We start from the raw sequence: 27,962 nt of genomic DNA, 5'->3' as shown, positions 1-27,962 counted from the left end.
AGTTTTTACCTATTAATTCAAGAATATAGTTGCACATTGATAAAATGTACTTTCGTATCGTTTTATTTATCAATAAAATTATATACGATTATAAGTTCAATATTGGTATCTACTTCATTTCAAAGTAATTCTCCAATATTGTAGCCTCTACCCCGGCATGAACCGCACAGACGCTGTTATCGGAGTCCCGGGATACCAGCGTGAAATTATTTTATCTACTTGTTAATTGCTACTCACTGAACTGCGGGATATACATTAATTGACTGTTACTACTGACTGACTAATGTTAACTTGACTTCCCTATTGTTCTTGGAGTGTCCACGGTTTACTATTGGGAACAAATCGATAGCCATTATTTATGTGCGTGTTCTTGCTTTTCTCTTGTCATAGTTGAAACATTTTACATTGTGTTATTGTGCAGCAAGACTCATGAATTGATCAAAATAAGAATTTTTAATAATAATGAATAAGAATAAGAAAAATAAGTTATATTAGATAGTCGTGTAGCAATATTCATACGCATATAAACCCAAATTAATAACTGCCGAGGAACATGAACATTTATTGCACGACGGAGAAAAATTATCAATAAACATATAAGACGATTTAAAAACCACAAGGACACTTTTTCACTTGTTGGGCTGATAATTGAATTATAATTAGGCAGGTACATCTTCATACGGTGGCTTAAAAGTTCGTTTCTCCAAAGTTTCGATCGTCATTATAAATCGCCGTTATACCAGCTCATCATGTAAGAAATATATCCTGTTAATTAAAATAAAGCAAATAATTTTATAGAAAATCAAAATATTTCATTTTTTAACACCAAACGAATAAAAACCATAAATAATAGCTTATGCATCACTACATCAAAAAGAAAAATTTAAAATAGAAAAACGAGAATATCGGTCGGAGACCGAAGACTCATCAATCGACCGCAAAAAAAACCAATTACCTAATTAATAACTTGCTAATTCTAAAAAAATATATTAAGTAATTAATTAATAACTCGCTAATTATACGACATAACTCATTCAAAATCAATAGGCTTCTAGTCCGAGATATGATGAATGCACATGTAAAATTGGAGCAGGTTCAACCTCGCCCTCGTGAGATATCGCGTTCATCTAACAGACAAACAAACAAACACACAAATACCGGTGTCTCAAAAATGTCGTGTCCCACTTGTCGCCGTGTACCATGTGTACCACATGTCCCACTTGTCCCACGTGTCGCACTTGTCCCACATGTCCCACTTGTACCACTTGTTCCACGTGTCCCACTTGTCCCACGTGTACCACGTCTACCACTTGTCCCACGTGTACCACGTGTCCCACTTACGGGTAAGGATTATCATATTTTTCAATTTCCAATTTTGAATGAAAGCGAGTCAACACTGTTTTTGTAAATTTAGAATTGTCGAACCAGATAAGTACGACTGGTAAATTTTGTATTCTATGTAAATTTTCCGAGATATTGGGAACGGGGAAACATATTATTTTGACCACGTAGAAATGCCATTATTGCAGATTTATTCAAGTATTTAGTATCAGTGTTTATTCCAAAGCTGAGTTACGTTAATTCTCAACACTGAGTATTAGAGAGATTACCAATTTGCGGAGTTTTTAATTATTATTATTTAATACGAAAGTAACACGGACACGATATAAAATTAAAAGCATAAAAAAGTCAACTATCAGCTTCACATATATCGCATTCCGAGGTCAGTAATACTGTTCGCTTCAAATTGGGAAATTAGTTTACAAACTGTGATACAAATCCTGCAAAAAAGATAAAAAGCAGCATAGAATTAATTTGTGTTATGAATGCACTCCTTAATAGTTGTCTTTGACACCGTCGCCGATGTGAAATCAAATTTCTGTTTAAAAAATAAAAATTAAACTGCGATATCCGCCGTTGCATGAGAATTAATATTTACTAGTGGATAAAAAGTGCTTTAATAGAGTTTATCATCATCAATTGGGATGTCAAGCCGCCGAAAGGATCGCCGTGACTAAATTATTTACTGCGGCCTTGGATTATGACAAAATTAGGAAATAAAAATCGCTGCATTGTTGCGAAGTTTTCAGTCTTCAAGTAAATTCCAAAAAATAAAGTTGTCACGGCGATCGTTTCGGCGGCCGACATCCCAAATACGGTTGTTTGAAATGACAATACTCATTATTCGGTGTTGTGTTCGTTGAAAATATTCGAATAATTCGACTAAAAAAACTATTTGCCCACCACTAATCACGACGCATGTTAATTATCATTGAATGGCAATTAAAAATCAGCTTGTTTAACATTAAAATCCAAGTAATAGTTTCCCATTTAATGCATTATATCGGCGCTACATGCGATCGTGTTTTTGTACCTATAAACGATTTTGACGCTACTGACATCCGCGAGTTACACTTCTTTCAAAATTAATTCTCACGATTTCTAATGTTCTATTTTCAAATGCGGGTACTGCTGACTACGGATTAAGGCTCGATATTTGAAATAGGACTTGCAAAATATTCACCATAAACCGGCAGGCACATATGGGGCGGGCTACACGTAACTGTGCTATTTCGCTGTGAACGACGCATTCTTTTCAGTTTGCACTTTGAGTGTGCTCTGTTTTAATTTCACCGAAAAGTTTTTTTACATTTTTCGCTAATTATCGACATTGTTTGCTTTATATCTTTTGAACTAATATGGATGCGCATTATTTTCTACATTCTAAAAACAAGTAAATTTAATGTACTTTAATCTACAATAAAAATATTTCTACTCCTAATGTGGGATATTTTAGGAATCGCAGATGAATACGTCGAAACGCACTTTTATACGTTTTCTGCTAAGTATCGAGATTATTTGCTTTATATCTTTTGAACTAATATAGATGCACATTGTTATCTACATTCTAAAAACAAGTAATTTTAATGTACTTTATTCTACAATAAAAATATTTCTACTCCCAATGTGGGATATTTTAGAAAATTGCAGTTGAATTGCTTATACCGCAATTTTTTTTTACAATTTTCGCTAATTATCGACATTGTTTGCTTTATATCTTTTGAACTAATATGGATGCGCAGTATTTTCTACATTCTAAAAACAAGTAAATTTAATATACTTCAATGTACAATAAAAATATTTCTACTCCTAATGTGGGATATCTTAGAGAATCGCAGATGAATACGTCGAAACGCCTTTTATACGTTTTTCGCTACTTATCGAGATTATTGGCTTTATATCTTTTGAACTAATATGGATGCACATTGTTATCTACATTCTAGAAACAAGTAATTTTAATGTACTTTATTCTACAATAAAAATATTTCTACTCCCAATGTGGGATATTTTAGAAAATTGCAGTTGAATTGCTTATACCGCAATTTTTTTTACAATTTTCGCTAATTATCGACATTGTTTGCTTTATATCTTTTGAACTAATATGGATGCGCAGTATTTTCTACATTCTAAAAACAAGTAAATTTAATGTACTTTAATCTACAATAAAAATATTTCTACTCCTAACGTGGGATATCTTAGAGAATCGCAGATGAATACGTCGAAACGTCGAAATTTTTTACATTTTTCGCTACTTATCGACATTGTTTGCTCTATATCTTTTGAACTAATATGAATGCGTGTTATTTTCTACATTCTAAAAACAAGTAAATTTAATGTACTTTAATCTACAATAAAAATATTTCTGCTCCTAATGTGGGATATTTTAGAAAATCGCAATTGAATTGCCTGTAACGCCCTTTTACAAATTTTTCGCCAATTATCGCCATTGTTTGCTTTATATCTTTTGAACTAATATGGATGCGCATTATTTTCTACATTCTAAAAACAAGTAAATTTAATGTACTTTAATCTACAATAAAAATATTTCTACTCCTAATGTGGGATATCTTAGAGAATCGCAGATGAATACGTCGAAACGTCGAAATTTTTTACATTTTTCGCTACTTATCGACATTGTTTGCTCTATATCTATGAACTAATATGAATGCGCATTATTTTCTACATTCCAAAAACAAGTAAATTTAATGTACTTTAATCTACAATAAAAATATTTCTACTCTAATGTGGGAAATTTTAGGAATCGCAGATGAATACGTCGAAACGCACTTTTATACGTTTTTTGCGAAGTATCGAGATTATTTGCTTTATATCTTTTGAACTAATATGGATGCACATTGTTATCTACATTCTAAAAACAAGTAATTTTAATGTACTTTATTCTACAATAAAAATATTTCTACTCCCAATGTGGGATATTTTAGAAAATTGCAGTTGAATTGCTTATACCGCCATTTTTTTTACACTTTTTGCTAATTATCGACATTGTTTGCTTTATATCTTTTGAACTAATATGGATGCGCATTATTTTCTACATTCTAAAAACAGGTAAATTTAATGTACTTTAATCTACAATAAAAATATTTCTACTCCTAATGTGGGATATTTTATAAAATTGCAGTTGAATTGCTTATACCGCAATTTTTTTTACAATTTTCGCTAATTATCGACATTGTTTGCTTTATATCTTTTGAACTAATATGGATGCACATTGTTATCTACATTCTAAAAACAAGTAATTTTATTGTACTTTATTCTACAATAAAAATATTTCTACTCCTAATGTGGGATATTTTAGAAAATTGCAGTTGAATTGCTTATACCGCCATTTTTTTACATTTTTTGCTAATTATCGATATTGTTTGCTTTATATCTTTTGAACTAATATGAATGCGTGTTATTTTCTACATTCGAAAAACAAGTAAATTTAATATAGTTTAATGTACAATAAAAATATTTCCACTCCTAAAGTGGGATATTTTAGAAAATTGCAGTTGAATTGCTTATACCGCAATTTTTTTACATTTTTCGCTAATTATGGACATTGTTTGCTTTATATCTTTTGAACTAATATGGATGCGCATTATTTTCTACATTCTAAAAACAAGTAATTTTATTGTACTTTATTCTACAATAAAAATATTTCTACTCCTAATGTGGGATATTTTAGAAAATTGCAGTTGAATTGCTTATACCGCCATTTTTTTACATTTTTTGCTAATTATCGACATTGTTTGCTTTATATCTTTTGAACTAATATGGATGCGCATTATTTTCTACATTCTAAAAACAGGTAAATTTAATGTACTTTAAACTACAATAAAAATATTTCTACTCCTAATGTGGGATATTTTAGAAAATTGCAGTTGAATTGCTTATACCGCAATTTTTTTACATTTTTCGCTAATTATGGACATTGTTTGCTTTATATCTTTTGAACTAATATGGATGCGCATTATTTTCTACATTCTAAAAACAAGTAAATTTAATGTACTTTAATCTACAATAAAAATATTTCTACTCCTAATGTGGGATATTTTAGGAATCGCAGATGAATACGTCGAAACGCACTTTTATACGTTTTCTGCTAAGTATCGAGATTATTTGCTTTATATCTTTTGAACTAATATAGATGCACATTGTTATCTACATTCTAAAAACAAGTAATTTTAATGTACTTTATTCTACAATAAAAATATTTCTACTCCCAATGTGGGATATTTTAGAAAATTGCAGTTGAATTGCTTATACCGCAATTTTTTTTACAATTTTCTCTAATTATCGACATTGTTTGCTTTATATCTTTTGAACTAATATGGATGCGCAGTATTTTCTACATTCTAAAAACAAGTAAATTTAATATACTTCAATGTACAATAAAAATATTTCTACTCCTAATGTGGGATATCTTAGAGAATCGCAGATGAATACGTCGAAACGCCTTTTATACGTTTTTCGCTACTTATCGAGATTATTGGCTTTATATCTTTTGAACTAATATGGATGCACATTGTTATCTACATTCTAGAAACAAGTAATTTTAATGTACTTTATTCTACAATAAAAATATTTCTACTCCCAATGTGGGATATTTTAGAAAATTGCAGTTGAATTGCTTATACCGCAATTTTTTTTACAATTTTCGCTAATTATCGACATTGTTTGCTTTATATCTTTTGAACTAATATGGATGCGCAGTATTTTCTACATTCTAAAAACAAGTAAATTTAATGTACTTTAATCTACAATAAAAATATTTCTACTCCTAACGTGGGATATCTTAGAGAATCGCAGATGAATACGTCGAAACGTCGAAATTTTTTACATTTTTCGCTACTTATCGACATTGTTTGCTCTATATCTTTTGAACTAATATGAATGCGTGTTATTTTCTACATTCTAAAAACAAGTAAATTTAATGTACTTTAATCTACAATAAAAATATTTCTGCTCCTAATGTGGGATATTTTAGAAAATCGCAATTGAATTGCCTGTAACGCCCTTTTACAAATTTTTCGCCAATTATCGCCATTGTTTGCTTTATATCTTTTGAACTAATATGGATGCGCATTATTTTCTACATTCTAAAAACAAGTAAATTTAATGTACTTTAATCTACAATAAAAATATTTCTACTCCTAATGTGGGATATCTTAGAGAATCGCAGATGAATACGTCGAAACGTCGAAATTTTTTACATTTTTCGCTACTTATCGACATTGTTTGCTCTATATCTATGAACTAATATGAATGCGCATTATTTTCTACATTCCAAAAACAAGTAAATTTAATGTACTTTAATCTACAATAAAAATATTTCTACTCTAATGTGGGAAATTTTAGGAATCGCAGATGAATACGTCGAAACGCACTTTTATACGTTTTTTGCGAAGTATCGAGATTATTTGCTTTATATCTTTTGAACTAATATGGATGCACATTGTTATCTACATTCTAAAAACAAGTAATTTTAATGTACTTTATTCTACAATAAAAATATTTCTACTCCCAATGTGGGATATTTTAGAAAATTGCAGTTGAATTGCTTATACCGCCATTTTTTTTACACTTTTTGCTAATTATCGACATTGTTTGCTTTATATCTTTTGAACTAATATGGATGCGCATTATTTTCTACATTCTAAAAACAGGTAAATTTAATGTACTTTAATCTACAATAAAAATATTTCTACTCCTAATGTGGGATATTTTATAAAATTGCAGTTGAATTGCTTATACCGCAATTTTTTTTACAATTTTCGCTAATTATCGACATTGTTTGCTTTATATCTTTTGAACTAATATGGATGCACATTGTTATCTACATTCTAAAAACAAGTAATTTTATTGTACTTTATTCTACAATAAAAATATTTCTACTCCTAATGTGGGATATTTTAGAAAATTGCAGTTGAATTGCTTATACCGCCATTTTTTTACATTTTTTGCTAATTATCGATATTGTTTGCTTTATATCTTTTGAACTAATATGAATGCGTGTTATTTTCTACATTCGAAAAACAAGTAAATTTAATATAGTTTAATGTACAATAAAAATATTTCCACTCCTAAAGTGGGATATTTTAGAAAATTGCAGTTGAATTGCTTATACCGCAATTTTTTTACATTTTTCGCTAATTATGGACATTGTTTGCTTTATATCTTTTGAACTAATATGGATGCGCATTATTTTCTACATTCTAAAAACAAGTAATTTTATTGTACTTTATTCTACAATAAAAATATTTCTACTCCTAATGTGGGATATTTTAGAAAATTGCAGTTGAATTGCTTATACCGCCATTTTTTTACATTTTTTGCTAATTATCGACATTGTTTGCTTTATATCTTTTGAACTAATATGGATGCGCATTATTTTCTACATTCTAAAAACAGGTAAATTTAATGTACTTTAATCTACAATAAAAATATTTCTACTCCTAATGTGGGATATTTTAGAAAATTGCAGTTGAATTGCTTATACCGCAATTTTTTTACATTTTTCGCTAATTATGGACATTGTTTGCTTTATATCTTTTGAACTAATATGGATGCGCATTATTTTCTACATTCTAAAAACAAGTAAATTTAATGTACTTTAATCTACAATAAAAATATTTCTACTCCTAATGTGGGATATTTTAGGAATCGCAGATGAATACGTCGAAACGCACTTTTATACGTTTTCTGCTAAGTATCGAGATTATTTGCTTTATATCTTTTGAACTAATATAGATGCACATTGTTATCTACATTCTAAAAACAAGTAATTTTAATGTACTTTATTCTACAATAAAAATATTTCTACTCCCAATGTGGGATATTTTAGAAAATTGCAGTTGAATTGCTTATACCGCAATTTTTTTTACAATTTTCTCTAATTATCGACATTGTTTGCTTTATATCTTTTGAACTAATATGGATGCGCAGTATTTTCTACATTCTAAAAACAAGTAAATTTAATATACTTCAATGTACAATAAAAATATTTCTACTCCTAATGTGGGATATCTTAGAGAATCGCAGATGAATACGTCGAAACGCCTTTTATACGTTTTTCGCTACTTATCGAGATTATTGGCTTTATATCTTTTGAACTAATATGGATGCACATTGTTATCTACATTCTAAAAACAAGTAATTTTAATGTACTTTATTCTACAATAAAAATATTTCTACTCCCAATGTGGGATATTTTAGAAAATTGCAGTTGAATTGCTTATACCGCCATTTTTTTTACATTTTTCGCTAATTATCGACATTGTTTGCTTTATATCTTTTGAACTAATATGGATGCGCATTATTTTCTACATTCTAAAAACAAGTAAATTTAATGTACTTTAATCTACAATAAAAATATTTCTACTCCTAACGTGGGATATCTTAGAGAATCGCAGATGAATACGTCGAAACGTCGAAATTTTTTACATTTTTCGCTACTTATCGACATTGTTTGCTCTATATCTTTTGAACTAATATGAATGCGTGTTATTTTCTACATTCTAAAAACAAGTAAATTTAATGTACTTTAATCTACAATAAAAATATTTCTGCTCCTAATGTGGGATATTTTAGAAAATCGCAATTGAATTGCCTGTAACGCCCTTTTACAAATTTTTCGCCAATTATCGCCATTGTTTGCTTTATATCTTTTGAACTAATATGTATGCGCATTATTTTCTACATTCTAAAAACAAGTAAATTTAATGTACTTTAATCTACAATAAAAATATTTCTACTCCTAATGTGGGATATCTTAGAGAATCGCAGATGAATACGTCGAAACGTCGAAATTTTTTACATTTTTCGCTACTTATCGACATTGTTTGCTCTATATCTTTTGAACTAATATGAATGCGCATTATTTTCTACATTCCAAAAACAAGTAAATTTAATGTACTTTAATCTACAATAAAAATATTTCTACTCTAATGTGGGAAATTTTAGGAATCGCAGATGAATACGTCGAAACGCACTTTTATACGTTTTTTGCGAAGTATCGAGATTATTTGCTTTATATCTTTTGAACTAATATGGATGCACATTGTTATCTACATTCTAAAAACAAGTAATTTTAATGTACTTTATTCTACAATAAAAATATTTCTACTTCCAATGTGGGATATTTTAGAAAATTGCAGTTGAATTGCTTATACCGCCATTTTTTTTTACACTTTTTGCTAATTATCGACATTGTTTGCTTTATATCTTTTGAACTAATATGGATGCGCATTATTTTCTACATTCTAAAAACAGGTAAATTTAATGTACTTTAATCTACAATAAAAATATTTCTACTCCTAATGTGGGATATTTTATAAAATTGCAGTTGAATTGCTTATACCGCAATTTTTTTTACAATTTTCGCTAATTATCGACATTGTTTGCTTTATATCTTTTGAACTAATATGGATGCACATTGTTATCTACATTCTAAAAACAAGTAATTTTATTGTACTTTATTCTACAATAAAAATATTTCTACTCCTAATGTGGGATATTTTAGAAAATTGCAGTTGAATTGCTTATACCGCCATTTTTTTTACATTTTTCGCTAATTATCGACATTGTTTGCTTTATATCTTTTGAACTAATATGGATGCGCATTATTTTCTACATTCTAAAAACAAGTAAATTTAATGTACTTTAATCTACAATAAAAATATTTCTACTCCTAATGTGGGATATCTTAGAGAATCGCAGATGAATACGTCGAAACGTCGAAATTTTTTACATTTTTCGCTACTTATCGACATTGTTTGCTCTATATCTTTTGAACTAATATGAATGCGTGTTATTTTCTACATTCTAAAAACAAGTAAATTTAATGTACTTTAATCTACAATAAAAATATTTCTGCTCCTAATGTGGGATATTTTAGAAAATCGCAATTGAATTGCCTGTAACGCCCTTTTACAAATTTTTCGCCAATTATCGCCATTCTTTGCTTTAAATCTTTTAAACTGATACAGATGCACATTATTTTCTACATTCTAAAAACAATTAAATTTAGTGTACATAATGTAAAATAAAAATATTTCCACTTCTAATGTGGGAAATATCATAATATCGCATTTAATTTTCTTGGATAAAATCTTATTCCCAGCAATGTACATTTTTATATCTCGCGGTAATGGTCCTTCAATGTACGATTTTGAAAGGGAACATTGCTTGGAATTGTGGGTAAAAAATTTCGCCGGAATTTCGCTAACTTCACACGGGTTAATGAATTATCGCATGTCCTGGACGAGGTTCCTAGTGAACAGGCCGCGGTATCATTCGGTGGCACTTGCTTGGATAGTATTTGTCAAGTTCTAACCCCAACAATCGTTCAAGATCCACCGACCCTGAATTGGACGACAGAAGAAAACCAGTTTTATTCAGTTTTCATGACAGATCCCGACGCTCCAAGTCGAGATGAGCCTAAGTTCCGAGAATGGTATCATTGGGGTGTAATCAATATACCCGGAAACGACGTCAGCAAAGGGGAAGAAATCGCAGCTTATGTTGGTGCGGGCCCACCAAAAGGAACCGGTTTGTAATTACTTCATGGCTATTTACATCTACTGTATTGGATTAATTCATTCAATACCGGTAATGCAGTAATAGTGTAATATGATTGTTGACATGCATGGGTAACTGAAACAGAAGCTTGATGCTAAACAATATGCCTATCTTAATTTATCAAATTTCTGAATGCGGAAATGCCCAAATACTGAAATACAAACTTCAGTAATTAGTCTATTCATACTTCAGTACTTTTAGCAGAAAATAGTCTAGGCCCACTTATCAGTTTCGTTATTGTCATGTCTGGACCAGGTGTTTCATGCTAGGCCAGGGTTCCTGAAACTTGTCTCTTGGCTCAGCTAGGCATGTAAAAATTTGTATCGTGTCATAAAATTAAAATAAAGGCTTTCTGTGATACGTAAGATAAGATTTTATTCTTTGTGTGCATAGGAAAACATCGTTATGTCATTCTCGTTTTCAAACAATCTGGTAAAGTTAACTATACCGGTGATAAACTTGGCATGACTATGGATGGACGAGCAGGTCAAAAAATAGATGATATTGTCAAAAAACACAATCTAGGAAAGATTCTCGCTGGAGCATGCTTTCAAGCTGAATGGGATGATTATGTACCAGAACTTTACAAAAAGTTTAAGTGACGAGTGGATATAAATCGATTGCTTAGCACTGGGTTTCCCAAACCTTCCGTTCATCGACATGCTTTGGACATTTTAGATTATGATCATTTTTTGAATATTTATTCAATGGCCTCCAAACCTTATGTAATAGTTCAGTGTGACTTTATATTTTATAACTTGATAAAAGTTGTCAGAAACGTTTTTGTTAGACAAGCAGGGATCTCTCCAATTTAAAAATTTATCATCAAGTTTGAAATTTTTCATCTGTCTGTACAAACTTTTTTGAATGGAGTGGTGCTGTTATTTTTTCTTAATTATTTGCCAAATTACAACTCTTCCACCATAATTTCACAATATTCCTAATTTAATTTGAAGTCATATAATTAATGAATAATCCATTACGATTATGGTTTCTAATTTCATTTTGTCCATTTTTAGAATCTGCTATATATATATATCTATATATTTAATTATTATTACACATCTTTGCTTGTTGCTGCACGCTTGGAACAAAAGACTCAATAAATATGTTCCGGTCAAAAAGTCAGTTTGAGAAAATGCTAGGTAGGTTGCTTTTATATCTGATTCATGGAAAACGTAATAATCAAGCTCTAAAGCTGAAGCCATTGTGATTTCGACGATTCCCCAACCCTGTTCACAAGTGAAAGAAACTCAAACTAGAAGCTACAAACGTCTATTACTCTAACTAAATATCATGGCCATTCAGGAAGATAATGGGATCAATTTTCTGTTTTTAGAGAAAGCAACTAGCAATCTCCTACTTGAGCCAGATTTTGATGCCATGTTGCAGTTGTGTGACATGATTCGAGGAGGAGATATAAAAGCAAGAGAGGCTGTAGCTCACATGAAAGCCAGGATAAGAGAAGAAAAGAATCCAAATGTGCAATACTTTGCATTGAGTGTGAGTTGACTTTGAGTTTTAAAGTTTTAATAGATAAAAAAGGATGGGTTTCGGTAGTAAAAGGGTACCGTTTTTTTTTTGAGAAGCTGCCCGGTCTTTAGTCCCCTCATGGGCGTTTATATAATATCAAGATTAAACCCTTTCGGTGCTTTAATTATAAATTTATATCAACCTTTCTTAGCTAAGTCCCGCTGCCTAAAGTACCGGTATGCTAAATAAGCATTTCACAACAAAAACCTGATAAGAATTCTCCTTCCAAATAGCTGTTCAACAGGAGCCACTCAAAGGCAATATGCAACTGTCATATAGCAGATCGGGCAGTTACTTGGTCCGCATCTCATTTTTCCATTTTGTCTTTTTTCCAGTTAACAGCCCTGTAGGCTATCTGGAAAACCTTAGTTTGATGTCTCTCTTACTATGTTGATGAATTTCTTGAAATCCATTGTTCCAGGTTCTGGATACAGCAATGAAAAATTGTGGAGAAGGAGTTCATGAAGAAGTTATTACGCAAACATTTCTCGAAGAGATGAAAGATATGGCCAAGGTAAATAAGAATATTTTACTGATTCTTTTTCACAGCCTTGAATATCACAGTCCTATGCACGATTATTGTTCCACCTGACATTGATTGAAATATAACATACTGGTAGATGATTACTTTAATATCATAGTTACTTGAACGTTAATTTTTGAAAGAGTGTGCATGTGCCATGCCCGAACAAGTTTGAAATAGTGACAAAATGTTGATTTTGATTAGGTATTATACAATTTTTATCTTCTGATTGTCTTTCTAAAAATTTAGCTGTATTTTATTGACGAGTTTTAGTGTAGAATATGATTAAAATAGAGATATATAAGTATAACCAAGTATTGCCTTTAGCATTTTGGGATCATGAACAATTCTGACTACGGTACTTTACAAATTGTAGTGCAATTTAGCGGTACCTAAAATTTTCAAAATTTATTTTTCGGTTTCCGTAAGGAAAAAATATATTTTGTATTGCTTTCAAATTGGTATTAATTTTTCTTTTCGATCTGAACTACTGTTTCATTGATATTCTGCCCTTTTTATAGTCTGCTTCGGCTGAAAGAGTGAAAACAAAAATATTGGAAATGGTTCAATCATGGGGATTAGCTTTCAAAGAGAGAACAGAATATAGAATTGCCACCAACCTGTATAATATCATGAAAACAGAAGGTAATATTAAAAAAAAAAATTGCAGTGGAGGTTTCAATAAAATTGAACTAAATCGGAAAATACTTTTTTTGCAAATTTAAACTAGAAGATTTGTTACAAAGAAATTTGGGTATTAAACTGATTTCACTGCTTTGGCAATAAATTGGTAATGAATTAATTAATAATATTGAAAATCGAGAGGAATGTTTGTACCAGGGTTTTCAAACTTTTTAAGCCGTGCCCCCTTGCGCCCGCCCCACCTCAAAAATAACTAGCTAACAATAATCTACAAATAAGCGATAGTAAGGGGAAAGTATGTTTTGTTTAAAAAATATGTGGAGCTTCACCCCCTCCCGAGAATTGTCAATACCCCCTTTGTGGGTCGTGTCCCACCGTTTGAGAACCACTTGTCTAGAATATCAGACAATGTCAATTCCAACAAATTAGTATTTACTAACTCTCTTCTAGAATATAATTTATAGGTTTTTGAAACATTGCTCAAGAACCAATCTCCTTGTTTTTCAAGTGAGTGCTCATGACAATGCTTTGAGCTAATTTCTGTGGAACGAGAAAAATTAAATTTTTAATGAAATTATCATTTTTAAGATTTCTTGTAAAAGTTTTTTATTGTTACTTTCTAGGTTATGAGTTTCCACCTCCCACCAACACAACTGATATGTTCAAATCTGAAACTGTAAGTTACTCGCTTCTTTCTGCTAATCTAAGCTTCATTACAATACAAGAGTAATTTTAATATTAACAATCATTAATAATGATATACCTGTATTATTTGTGTCTGTGGATGATCCAAGGAAAAACAGAATTTTATTTATTTCATTTAGAGCATAAAAAAGAACATAAATCATCCCAGATTACTCAAATTTTTGGGTTCTGTTTTTGGGTCACTCTGAATTTTATGGCATGTTTTACACCTCATATGTACACTTCTTTTCAGGCCCCAGTTTGGAAAGATGGCGATGAATGTTCTAAATGCAAAAGTGAATTTGGTCTCGTACAACGCAAGGTATTCAATACTGCTATACTGAGAACTGTTCAATTCTGTAAATTATTAATGCATGCATGCTCTGGTATGCATAATGTAAGCAAACATATGGTGGTACTCTGTAACACATGTATTTACAGTATATAATAAACTAATAAATCTCTGTTGAATTTTCTGGGATTTTCTGATTTGGTTAAATTTTTTCTATATTTATATAATCAATGGATTTTTTCATGAGTGTGAGGATAATTTTTTATGATATATCTTCAGAAAAAATATAAATATAATATTGAATATAAATTGCCCTTTTAGATATTTTGGTTTGTAAAACTGCTTGTAAAAATTCAATTCATATTTTAGTTTCCTAAATATTTGTCAATACAATCATGTGGCAATTTCCTGACATTTTTTAGTATATTGTATATAATGTAATTATCAGTTACGGACTTTTGATTGATCTACAAAATATTTTTTCTAGCATCATTGCAGAGCATGTGGTGGTATATTCTGCAACCGCTGTACGAGCAAACAATCCATCGTACCAAAATTTGGAATCGAGAAAGAAGTTCGAGTTTGTGATAAATGCTACGATGAGATTAACACGTAATTTACTTTGTATTTTTGTTTTTGCAGTATCGGATTTGGTTTTGCTGATGTTTTTTGTATCATACTACATGAAACTGCTTTGCGAATGAAACATGTGAATATTACTTTGTAATAAGGAAATTCCAGTTTATTTATTGATAGGTCATTTTTCGTATTTCGACGACAACATTATCAGGATTGGGGAAATGAACCGTTAAATGAACCGTTTAAAAAAAATGACTCCAAGTCTCAAATTGGAAAAAAGGAAAAAACAAATTTTGACCACAAAAATGATATTTAATTATTTGTTGAAAATGATCAGTTAAATTTAATGCTTTTATAGTTACAGACGGAGATTTTTTGTTTGATGACCATCATAAGAATTCTGAAAGTTCGAAAATTTCTACTTTGACTCTGGGTAGTTTGAAAGTCTGGTCCTAACTCCGATATCATAAAAACATTCCATGCTCTGACTCCATAGCCATAATTATTAACTATCAAGATGTATAGTTTTACACATTGATCAAAGAATGTAAACCGACGAGAGACAAATGAGAATTAATGTTTTTCATGCCTTGCAAGGATCTCAGTACTTATTATATACAGCGCTCATGACTTTCACTTTGAACAAGGCCCTATGGAAGCAGCCAAAAGCTACTTTTCTCCATAGGACTGGAAACTTTTCAGTTTGACAATCTTAAACCTGAGATATGTAAACACCACCACACTGCCAACATAGTTAAGTGTAATGATTTACCACTAGGCCATCCAGCCCACTTAGTATTTGAGATTTATTTAAATCAAATTTGCACATATGCTAGTATCTGTAAAGGTTTTTTATTCTAGATAGTATTCATGTTTCTACACTTTCAATTTCATTTTTAGGAAATCATCAGCATCTACTTCAGATTCGGGTGGATTGCCTCAGGAATATCTCAACAGCAGTTTGGCTAAAGAGAGCCAGGTTAGAAATCATGCCTTCAGTATTTGACCGAAAAGTAGTGCATGTTTAGCAGTCACAAAGTTGTTTCTAATATGTACATAATGTAGTGCAACACTTGTAATATATGAATTCCTGCTAAATTGGTGAAATTTGTTAACTTTGAATATTGGGTAAATCATGATTTCCTTTCATTGTTTTGGAAATTTTTTATTTGAAAAAATCAGTTAGATGGTTTGAATTTTGGCTCGATGATCAGGCACATTATTGAATGAGTTAGTAACAAGCTTGCCACTTCTATCCAGCGATTCACAGGGCTCAATCTTGTATGGAAGTCGTAGAGACTTTTCTATCTTTTGGGATAAATATCCTGTTCTAGAATGGTTCGAACAAATATTGTACATGCGTTCACCTTTTGAATCCAGTGAGGGAGCGATAGTTTTTATGAACTTTTTTGTACCATTCCAGATACCAGTGAAAAGAAGTGAACAGGAATTGAAAGAAGAAGAAGAACTGCAGATTGCGCTCGCTATGTCATTAAACGAACAGGAAAACCAATCAAAATCTCAAACAAAGGATATGCCTGTTTATGCTTCTGTCAATAAAACCAATGCAATACAACCCGAAGTTAAAGTTTCCGCTAGCGTAAGTTGGTTTTGTTCAATGGGGGGGGGGGGGAATTGAATAGTTTTTGACATTTGAAGCAATGTAAAATCTGAGTGAAATCGATTCTCCCTGAAATTATAGTTTCATCATAACATTCTGACTCTGTACTTCCTTGCATAACAGTTTGAGTCTTATTCAATGTATTCAAGTTGCCTTAAAATGCAAATTTTTTTTTTGGAAGTCAGTATACTCATTTTTCAAGTCTAATTGAGTATACTGGTATACTGACATCTACCAGTTATATCAAATCTAAGAAAGCCCTACAACCACATCCAGGCGCGCAGCCAGGATTTTCAAAAGGGGGGGTTTCATAATCATAAATTCCCATTGCGGTCTGTAACAGTCTTCGCATTACGCGCTCGTTAAAGGGACGTCTTTTCAGCGTATAATGATTATTCTTGTCGCGTGAAATATTCAATCTCTGACAACTACAAAATTCTAAAATGTCTTTATATATTAGTTTAATTTTGTCCAACGTAACTCACGGTTGCTTCTTCTCACGTCAAAATTAAAATATTAGTTCTCTGAAATGCCACGGCGATCGGTGGACATAAAAATACGAGATAAACGGTGTATTTAATTTTAATACGAATTTTTGGAATCTTGCCAACTAGAAAAATCTCAATAACTGATATAAAATCCCGAAAAGTACAATTTTATTTCGTACAATGAAAATGCATTTGAAGTATATCGTTAAATCAAAAATACATATTCATCGCCGCGATTACGCCACTTGTTAAAAGAGCCGACATTTACAACGAAAAATGATTTTTCTGTTGTGCAAAGTAATCAATTCGTGACCGATAAGGGCATATTTAAAATGTCTTAAATTGCTTTATTAATTTATTTGTCTTCAATTTAACCAGCGTTTGCGAAGTTTGCGTTTACAATTCACAATTTTAAAATACCTCGGCCATTTGTCGACTTAAAAATAAAAATTTGTGGTAACTGCCCGTCGCCTATCATATATTGTTTTGATTCGTATTTTTTCTATTTTGCAAATTCGACAAATTTGAGATGTGCTTGTAACATTGACTCCGTTCAATCGCAATCGCAATCCGGTTATTTTTAAAGATAAAACCTCCTGAAAAATCCGTAAATCTGCTGTAAATTCTCATGGAGTAAAATTTATTTCAGTACAATAAAAATTGATGGATATACTTCGGATTAATTATCTTATATATCATCACAAACCGGGAAAAAATCGCGTTTTCAACCTTGTTTAATGATAACACGAAAATTCTCTACGACAATTTTAAAGTAATGGATAAAAGGCAAATCCCACCCACAATTAACCGTGTTTCGATTTTAGTGACGGAATGTTCCTGAACGGCGACCAAACATAATGTGCGCCGTAGGTACACGAAATTTTGCGACTAGAAAAACGTTTTTAGACTGTCGCAGGACTCAACAAAACTTATATTGTTTACGGTTTTATTTTCAGTATTTTATAATGCCGCTTTTCAATCAGATTTAGATCGCGGTTTTGCTCCTTCTTTTGTCTTTAGAACCTCGCCACTGATGAAAGTATAATAATTCACAATTCCGTGCAAAGTACAAAAATAAAATATTTATCATGTTTATCGTGGCACAAATTTATGATTTAGAAAGAATAAAAACCTACGTAAGGCGTTTACGGCCTAAATAACACGCTGATGAAAACATGGGCGATTTTAGCAGAATGCAATTGCACGTTTTTTCAGTTTTCACATGCTTCACAGCATAAATAAAATGCCGCGTTGATGAAAACGAACGGCGATTTTAGCAGAAGGCAATTGCACATGTTATCGGCAACTTTTTCACTTTCCAGAAAATTTAAAAGGGGGGGGGGGTTCGACCCCGAAGGTGTCATGTGAAAGTTTCCAAAACAATTTTTTTCACAAACAAAAAGTGTCACAAACAAACATCTAACAAAATTTTATCATTGGTAGGCAAGTGAGCTATATGCAATGAAATGGAAGCATAGGATATGAACTATTGTTGCTACAAAGTACAAACCATTCACTCAACATACGAAAAAGTTAGCGAGGTTTTTATACCTTGTACTCAATTAACCCCCATATGCTCAATATACTATACTTTGACTTGATGAACTTAATGATACTCAATTTTAATTAAAAATTAACAAATAAGTGGCAAAGTAGTAGATAATGCTCAACTAATGTCAGATTTAATGTCAAGTCGTGTTTCAGATTAGATTTTTTACTATTTTTCCTTTGATTTCGTTTCTCCTAAAAACATAGAAATTTACCATGAGTAGCGAATTTACCCCAGGGGTTAAGAAATGCTAACCTAAATTATCACCAGGAAAAGTCCCACAACTCCGAGTCTGGGAAATTTAAAATTTAAATACTTTGACTTTGGCTCTACAACCCCTGATTATAATAATTCTATTCGGGACTTGTGCTCTTTGTGTTTTTTTGTAAGTGTATTGGTATGCACAGACTGCTGAGATACTGTAGAAAGAATCAAAACATCTATATTTTGTGGTTCAAATTCTCATTACACAATAAAAGGTATTCCCGTAGTGTGTGTACCAGGTTGGGTTAGGCCATAATTTTAGTCCAATTTTCCTTATTTTAGTTCTATTACGAGTTCGAGGACTGTCTGTGTCAGCCAAGTGAATATACCCCCTGCCCATAGGTTTCAGTCCCTTTACACAACTTGGTGTAAAGTAGGCGAACAAAATTAGTTACCTCCATATTGGTACACATACTTCTGAAGCGCAGAATAAAGTTTGTAAATAAACATTTTTTACAATTTACATAAACAATATATATCCATTTTTAGCAAAATAAAATATAGTGTTAGACTGATTTCTTTGGTATCACTATAGGCCAAGCAGAACTTTAATTAGAGCCATCCTGTCACATGGTTTACATTTTGTTTTTTTCAAATTTGCTTCATTTGTACGCCTGAAAAATCTCTCCTATTTATTGATAGTAATAAATCATCAGTCATGTGACGTCACATGAGAGAAGCTGTAGTTTAGACAACACAATAAAAAACCAATAAACCGTGACTAAGTGCACTTCAGGGCAAAGCTACCAGGCAAACATATAACACAGCAGATACCTATTGTGGTCTTGTATGAGGAACATATAGTATATTTTTGTAGTACATTGTGTATTACTTAGTACTTTAAGGATTGGCTATGCTTATTTTATAATTGGGCAACGCTTGAATCTTATTCTGTGGTGCCTTTCAAAGTCAGTTCTTTTTGTTCTCAATAGAAAAGCTTTTGTATTGAAATAGATTGTATTCTGAGCCTACATATATCATTAGCTAAATTGTTTGTGACAAGGATATTTGATAATTATAAATGTCTACATCTATACTTTATATGCAGGTATTTATAAATTTTAACATTTTTTGTTTAAATGTTTTGTTGTTGAATGATTAATAATTGCTGATGGTATGTTTAATAGAAAATGTATTAGTCTATTGTAGTATGTATTGATAGTATTGTATTAGTCAGAATGGAAAAATAATAAGTTTTCAAATAGTTTTTGTTTTGAAAAATTTGAACAAAAAGACAATCAAGTATTTATATTAATCTCATAAAGCCAGATCATGATAAGATTTCTTATAAATTTTAAATTATTCTTTATTACAAGGCAGGTTTAGGAAGTTTCTTTGTGGATTTTTTTACTTTTAATTAACTAATTTGTTTTTTATAACCATCATTCAAGCATTATTTAATTAATGAGTTCAACTGAGCTGGTAAGGGAGAGGTTATTAGGCAATTATGATGTTAATAAGCATAATATGAGTTTTGTAAGGTTTATCTTTTAATTGAAACTGATCATTACTTCTGTGCTTTTTAGAAATTTATAACAGTTTTTAAGATGTCGTGTTTCCACTTTACCATATTTTCATGTGATTTCAAACTGCTTACATGTTGTCGACCATGGTCTTCAAACATAATCCAAATATAATCTTGCTCCTGTTTTACTAGCTTATCACATACATTTTCTTGGTCTTTAAACCAATGTCCATCATATGTTCACAATTTTGTTAGTAATATTTTGCATATTAAACTTTATTAATATTATTATTATATATACAGGACTCTGATTTGGATCCTGAATTGGCAAGATACTTGAACAGGAATTACTGGGAAAAGAAGAAAGACACTCAGGAAAAACAGGTAATTCCTATAATACGATGCTTGTAATTTTTCATATTAATAAGTGTTAATGTAGATGTATTCTTACCATTCTTGGGATTGCTTAAAAAAGACTGAATGCATTTTGATTTGGAAAAACAAGATGTGTCTATATTTTCCAAGCAAACCAATATGGATTTGTCCACCATATGTACAAAGAAGGCTTTGTTTTAGGTACTAACAATTCTAGAAGTTTCAATCATAGCAAGATTCTACTTATAGCACATATGATAAGCCCAGTCTCGTTGACATCGAAATTAATAAAAAAAAATTGACATCGGTATCAACATATCTTGATAGACGATAATTAACTTTAGCATTGATTCTTTAATATACTTCTATACTTTGAAGGTGTTTTATAAATAAATTATATTTCATGAAAGGAGCCAAAAGCTGAAACAAAGAAAGCGTCGAAGAGTTCTGCTCCACCTGCTGAGGTTCAGCCTGAACCTGTTGTTGCGGAGAATGCAAATGAACCAAGAGAACCACCAAAAGCTGAAGAGGTAAAATTTCCATTCATCCTTGATTACAAATTATTTAAAATCTATTTGGAGTTCGCTCAGTTGTGTTCCAAACTCGTTTTATCTTTATGGAATAATCTGAAAATAAATAGGACATGTAAAAACTAGAACATTATATGAGAATGAGATGGGGAGGCTTTATTTTCTGTCCAGAACAGTGAATCGCCCGCTAGAGCTCCGCCAGTACAGTTTGGATTCCACCAGCTTCCATTCAAATTCCAGAATATAATCAAATATCTATTATGTTTGTCATTGTTATTATACCTGCTACACCTTAAAGATCAATTTTGTTTTGCCATTTATGTATTTATCTTAGGTTTTAAGCGCCTTTTAACTCTTTAACTTAACTTATTTAGCTTCAGTTAAAATGAATTCTGAGTCTACCAATTTATATTTTGTAATCAAATTCATTTCTAGCTTGCAACCAATAATAATATCCTATAAATCGCAACAGAATTTACAAAATGGAGAGATTGAAGACAATGAAGAATTCATGCACGGTCTTCGTACGAGTGTCGAAATATTTATGAACAGAATGAGATCCGATCAAATGAGGAATAGGTCGATCGCAAACGATTCATCAGTGCAAAGCTTGTTTCAGAGCATCAACTCAATGCATCCCACTCTGCTACAGTTTATGAATGACTTGGAAGAGAAAAGATGTAAGATTAGTTGTGACCTTGTCAATATTATGGATATTTGTAACAATTCTGGTCCCGGTATTCGCCCCTTGCTGGCGCTCCACTCTCCGGCTCGCGGATATCATTTCGCTTCTAATTTTGGCCTCCTGTCAATCAATTTTCGGAACCACTACTCTAAAGCAATAGACTTACCGTAACTGTGATGACATAGCGGTTTTTATAATCGTGACCCTTTTTTATTTTAGTGCAATATGAAGCACTCCAAGACAAACTCACTCAGATTAGAGATGCTCGGGCAGCCCTCGATGCTCTAAGAGAGGAACATAAAGAAAAAATGAGAAGAGCGGCTGAAGAAGCAGAACGTTTAAGACAAATTCAAATGGCGCAAAAATTGGAAATAATGAGACAGAAAAAACAGGTATGTTAAAGAAATATGATTAAACTGGCTCAATGTGACTATACCGGCATTGCATGCTCACACTCCGAAGAGAGTTTAACAGACTGGTCAGATTATCAAGAATCAACCAAATAAATTTCTGTCTCTACTAACCATAATAGCTTTCTACCTATGATTGTATGTTAATTGTTACAGTTCAGCGTAAATATACCACGCCTCCTGTTGGCTGCTATGCTCTCCTGATTGTTTTGGCACTCTTTGAGACTGTATTTCAAACAATTCCTTTTCACCAAGCGCGACTGTTGCTGTAAATCAGGCCTACACAACTCAAATTACCATGAGGGCCGCAAGCATAAATCTGAAGGCCCGGCGGGCCGCAAACTTTGCCACATACATATTTCACAAGATGAACTACAGTTGTTAAACAGTTAAATTTAGTAAAACACTTTCATTACTGAAGAGCTAAAAATATGAAAAATTTTATTTTTTTGAGTATAAACAAGTATTTTTGCATATGAGATGGCAAATATGTATTTAGTGGTTCATCTACCTTGAAAATCCACCCTTCATTTTCAATATTTCCTTTTTATTAAAATTAGGTATTGCCTGTTGCAGTATAAACTGACTGCAGGAAAATATTTTACTCAGGTTCAGTTATGTAAAATCGTCCCAAATATATATATAACTGACAATTTATTTAGTCATATCCACCATTATTGGATATTCCCATTGTAGGCTAGACAAACAATCCGTTTAGTAGCAATATAGATCTTCCTCTGTTGTACTTTTGTGACTGTAAAATTACATTTTTCTACAAAATCTGCTCCAATTTATTTGAAATTTTCACAGTAAATAGCAAAATCTTTTGTGCGAGAATTTCTGCACCATTCATAAATGAAAGAATTGTTTTTTAAGTTCTAAATTTGAATCAAAAAAGAAAATCCAGTTTCATAAACTGCTAGTAAAAAATAATGGGGTTATTATTAATAGGTTGCTAATATGCACTATTGGGGTGTGTGATTGTATACCGATATTGTTTTAAGTGTGATTCAGTCTGAATACTGAGATATCTAAATCAGGGTTTTTCAAACTGGGGGGGCGAGGGCTCGAGCGACGTATTTTAGGGGTCGCGAAGGGCACACCAATTTCACACACAGTTTGATATTTATTGAAACTAGTGCAAAACATAAATCTCACGATTTCTAATATGATCGGAGTAGCGGCGCGCTTGCATAACAATGCCGGCTTCGATTGTTAGACCCGAGAAGTGGCATGTTTCCAAATCACCCGTATGTTGTGCAGGCCTGCTGGTAATGATCGTTTATGGCTTATGAAGGCTGGCTTCAAGATTTTTTCGGGCGACGAATATTTCCTTTCATAAACTGTTTCATTGTTTACTTAATGTTTGCATTGAACAACAGTCTAAATTTATTTATCAAGCCCCTGGATCAAAAAGCGTTATCCTGATCTAAAGGCTACTTTGCCATGGGTTTCAAGACACATAAATTTGCTTATTGGGATGGTTTGAAAATATCGTTCTTAGAGCGATTTTTGAAAGAGAAGATATTGCCTTATCAGTCTTGTGGGAGTCTCTCATCTGTATTTTGTTCAGGAATACTTGGCATATCAAAGACAAATCGCATTACAAAGAATGCAGGAGCAGGAGGCAGCTCGTCATGCCAGATTAGAAAAACAAAAGCAATTTATAATGCAACGTGCAATGCAACCTGCCATGTTGGTGCAAGGATACAATGTACAGGTTGGTTGATGATTTTAAATTTAAATTATAACGTAAATTTGAAATTTAGTCTTAGATATTTCTTGTTTATTCAATTGGAATGTTACGTTACCGATTTTCTGATAACTTTTTGTATAAATTATTTGATAAAATGTACCATAGTTTTTAGAAAAATATTGACTGTTGTATCAACATGTATGTTTTATGAAGGTATTGTTAAATTTGTAAAATCCGTAAATAGGAGTGTTTCATATCCTAATCTTGACATGAAAAGTGAAGAATCAAAAAAACTAAATAACATAATCTATATGATCTAATAAAATATTACCAATTGAGTCATATTTGGGGATTAATATATATTGAAAACATACTTGCGACAATGTGTATTACTTACTGTTTCTATGTTTAAGCGCATGATATATTTCATACTGCCCTAATAGTAGTCATAAGGCAGAATGGTTTGACTTATCTCCAATATTTTTATATTTTATTATTCTATCTTTTTATTAAAAATATCAAATTGTAAATATTGTTTTCAGTATATGCCTCCTCAACCTAACATAGGAGAAACAGCCCCTGAAATGCAGCAACCACAAGGTAGGATTTATTGTACCTATTTAAATCGATGTAATATAGTCTTATTTACAAAATCCCTGGAGTTGTAAGTCTCAATTTAAAATTGTGAATTCCTTAGTTATAATTTCAGACTTGAAGGCGATAGTCAAGGTAATGGGCATTCTGAACAGAAAATTAGGAGCTGAAGTCATTTTTAAAATTGCCTGGAAATTGGATTTGCAGTTTGGATTAAATTTTTCTTAACTACACAGCCCTGTATATTAGAACATTAAGTCTTTTTGAGAAATTTCTCACCTATGCTTAGAAAATGCAAGGTCAATTGCTGCTGTTTTTTGAACAAGTCTCTTCGAATCATTTTATAATTTTTGTGATGCTTCTTCTGACTCAATCCAAATAAAAATAATTTAATAAACAGGCATGCAACCTGCTGCATATCCACCTTACGGACCAGGGCCAGGACAAGGCTACCAACAACAGCCTGCTACTATGGCACAACCAGTTGTCACTCAGTCACCATATACTCAGCAGCAAATGGGAATGGTATGTAACAAAGTCCATTCTAAGACTTGGTGTGTGTTTTTTTCGGATTAATTAGAACTGCATTTAAATCAAGAAAATATAAGAATACCATTTGGATAATGTGTTTAAATTTAATACAAAATTATTAAATATACCGGTAAGTTAATTTATAATTTTGTTGTATACCTAAGCCATACTTAACGAAGTTAGAAACTTAAAATACGGGGTATTCGTCAAGTCCCGGTTACAATTTTGTTATAAAGTCCTAAAGTTAGTACTTAATAAATCTTAACCAGGTTTGTTTTATCACTTCATTTAATACACCTTTATTGGCCAACAAATTCCATTTGAAATTTTAAAACTCCATAAACATTTTGGGCTATTTCTTGAAGAATGATCTTTATTGTTGTTCACAATTACCCAATTTGATAACAGGCACCTCCACCCGGACAACCCCAGTTTCACCAGCCACAAATGCAACAACATTCCGGACAATATCAACCAATGGGAGCTGGTTATCAACAGGTGAACTATTCGTAACTTATTTTTTCTCCTTATTTTTATCTACTGGTAAATCATTTTATCATCCATGATTCCTTTGTTGCTGGTACTCTCGTAGTGTGTGTACCATGTTAAGCCATAATTTTATTACGATTTTCCTTATTTTAGTTCTATTACAAGTTCAGGGACTGTCTGTGTTAGTAAAGTTAATATACCCCCTGTTCATAGGCTTCAGTCTCGTTACACAACTTCATGTAAAGTAGGCGAACAAAATTAGTTACCTCCATATTGGTATACATACTTCTGTAGCACCCAGATTTCCTTATGGGTGAATAGAAATATATTTCAAATATCTTGTGTTTTTCTATTTACAGGGAGTACCAGATCAAGTAACAGCTGCTCAAATTCAAGGTAATGTTAACTGGATTTCTTTGATTACAAGTTTTAATCAGGTTGGCAAAATTAGTCAGTTCATTGTTTAGATCAGTGGTTCTCAAATGTTGGGCCGCGCGCCCCACATGGGGGGTGTAGTCAATTTTTTGAGGGGCCTTGAAGCTAATTAAAAGTATTCGTGATTGCCCGCCTTATTTTGGATATTTACAATTCTTTATCATGTACAGGTATTTTGAATAAAACATTCTTACGCATTATGCATTTGCATTCTGTTATTTGTAGCTTATTGTTAGATAGTTTTTTTTTTTGAGCTGGGCGCAAGACTTGACAAATTCCAAAAAGAGGGCTCGGCCTAAAAAGTTCGAGAACCACTGGTTTAGATTCATCATAGGTGTAAGATATTGGCTAGTCTTTTTAAACCTAGTAATAATATTGAGTCTGGGTGAAATATCGAGCTTTGAAATATGAAGAAATAAACATAATAGCATTCTGAAATCATTTTGTTTGTTAGTCACAGCAAAAAACAAATAATAAAACGATCCATATGTGAACATCACATTCAAAAACTCAACTATTTGTTCAGGTGTATTGCCAGGTCAAGAATCCTTCAACATGGCTGGTATGGTATCTGCTCTACCACAGCAAGGCAACCCTAACATCCAGGGACAGCAACAAGTTGTTGCCACGGCCCCACCTCCTACACCGCAAGCGACGCCTACCCCACAACAAATGACCCAAACCCATGTGACACAGCCTCATATGATGCAGATGCAAGGTCAGCCCCAACAAATGCAAGGACAACAGTATTACCAGCCACCCCAGGTGGGTCAGGTCAGCTCAATAACAATTTTTTTTTTTTTTGGGAGTTGCCACTTCTGCCCTTTATAAGTTAGAAATATGGTTTAATGCCACATGGCTTACAGTATTATTTTAAAATTTGTATAATCAAATACCAGTCTTTCATGCAGGGGATAGCTCAAATCTCTGTGATAATTATCACAGAGTATCAAAATACTTCACAGACTGTATCATGTATTAACATTATTGGACACGTTTAGTGGCCATAACGATCGTTTCAAAATTTTGTTGTTATTATTATTTGTCTCTGTCTCCATTTTTAAAAAATCGCTTTTCTCTTCGAATATTGGACCAATTGCTTTGATATTTTCAGCGGTTAAAGATAAAATTTTTCTCCAGAAGGCTATTACTTTTTTTTTCGCTATGACGTCATCAAAATTATTGCCACTGGGTGGCGCTACGTGTCCATATGTTTGAGCATAGCTCTCTTGTTTTAGGTGTGCTATGCCAGTATAAAATATGGCGATGCTCAGCAGCAGATATTCCTAATAATTCCAGGAATTGCCAGTAGAATCGTTGTACTACATGAGAATATAGAAACTTGATAGGGGTTCTAGTGTACAAAAACACAGTGGGGCCCACAACACTTTAAAGCTTGATGTGGGCAAAATGATATCCCTAAAACATACATTTATCTTCATTTGACACAGGACCAACTACCACCGAATCAGCAACTGACTCAGCAGCAAGCACAAAACCTACTCATATCATTTGATTAAGGACGTGTGACTTTTCACAACCTCCTGATGCAATAAAGAATGTGATATATTCGAAGCACTGGCTTTATTTATTTAACAATCTTTCATAATCGTCGACCTGATTAAAAAACGTTCACACTCTGTGGAAAAATGAA

General features: G+C 32.0%; 2 protein-coding genes across 3 annotated transcripts; both read left to right on the top strand.

Annotated features, from left to right (window-relative positions):
• The first annotated feature begins 10,597 nt into the window (after positions 1–10,597).
• On the top strand, positions 10,598–11,944 carry LOC120345522 (phosphatidylethanolamine-binding protein homolog F40A3.3-like). The gene is made up of 2 exons (XM_039415005.2): positions 10,598–10,893; positions 11,317–11,944. Exons 1-2 carry the CDS (start codon positions 10,749–10,751, stop codon positions 11,523–11,525), a joined length of 354 nt encoding a protein of 117 aa, XP_039270939.2. The 5' UTR covers positions 10,598–10,748; the 3' UTR covers positions 11,526–11,944.
• Positions 11,938–27,962, top strand: LOC120345509 (hepatocyte growth factor-regulated tyrosine kinase substrate-like). Of its 2 annotated transcripts, none has more exons than XM_078110965.1 (20): positions 11,938–12,068; positions 12,263–12,426; positions 12,878–12,970; positions 13,501–13,624; positions 14,245–14,297; positions 14,559–14,627; positions 15,085–15,209; positions 16,077–16,155; positions 16,600–16,776; positions 20,867–20,947; positions 21,349–21,468; positions 21,941–22,148; positions 22,373–22,545; positions 24,137–24,283; positions 24,802–24,859; positions 25,254–25,378; positions 25,793–25,882; positions 26,233–26,269; positions 26,835–27,073; positions 27,760–27,962. In XM_078110965.1, the coding sequence occupies exons 1-20, from the start codon at positions 12,032–12,034 to the stop codon at positions 27,826–27,828; spliced, it is 2,268 nt and encodes a 755-aa protein (XP_077967091.1). In that variant the 5' UTR covers positions 11,938–12,031; the 3' UTR covers positions 27,829–27,962. The 2 variants fall into 2 exon arrangements, with proteins under 2 accessions (XP_077967091.1, XP_077967077.1); XM_078110951.1 differs by having other exon boundaries at positions 26,835–27,082.

The sequence above is a fragment of the Styela clava genome, chromosome 1 (assembly GCF_964204865.1).
Source record: "Styela clava chromosome 1, kaStyClav1.hap1.2, whole genome shotgun sequence".
In the NCBI taxonomy this organism is placed as follows: Eukaryota; Metazoa; Chordata; class Ascidiacea; order Stolidobranchia; family Styelidae; genus Styela; species Styela clava.
This window is presented reverse-complemented; position numbering and strand designations above follow the sequence as displayed.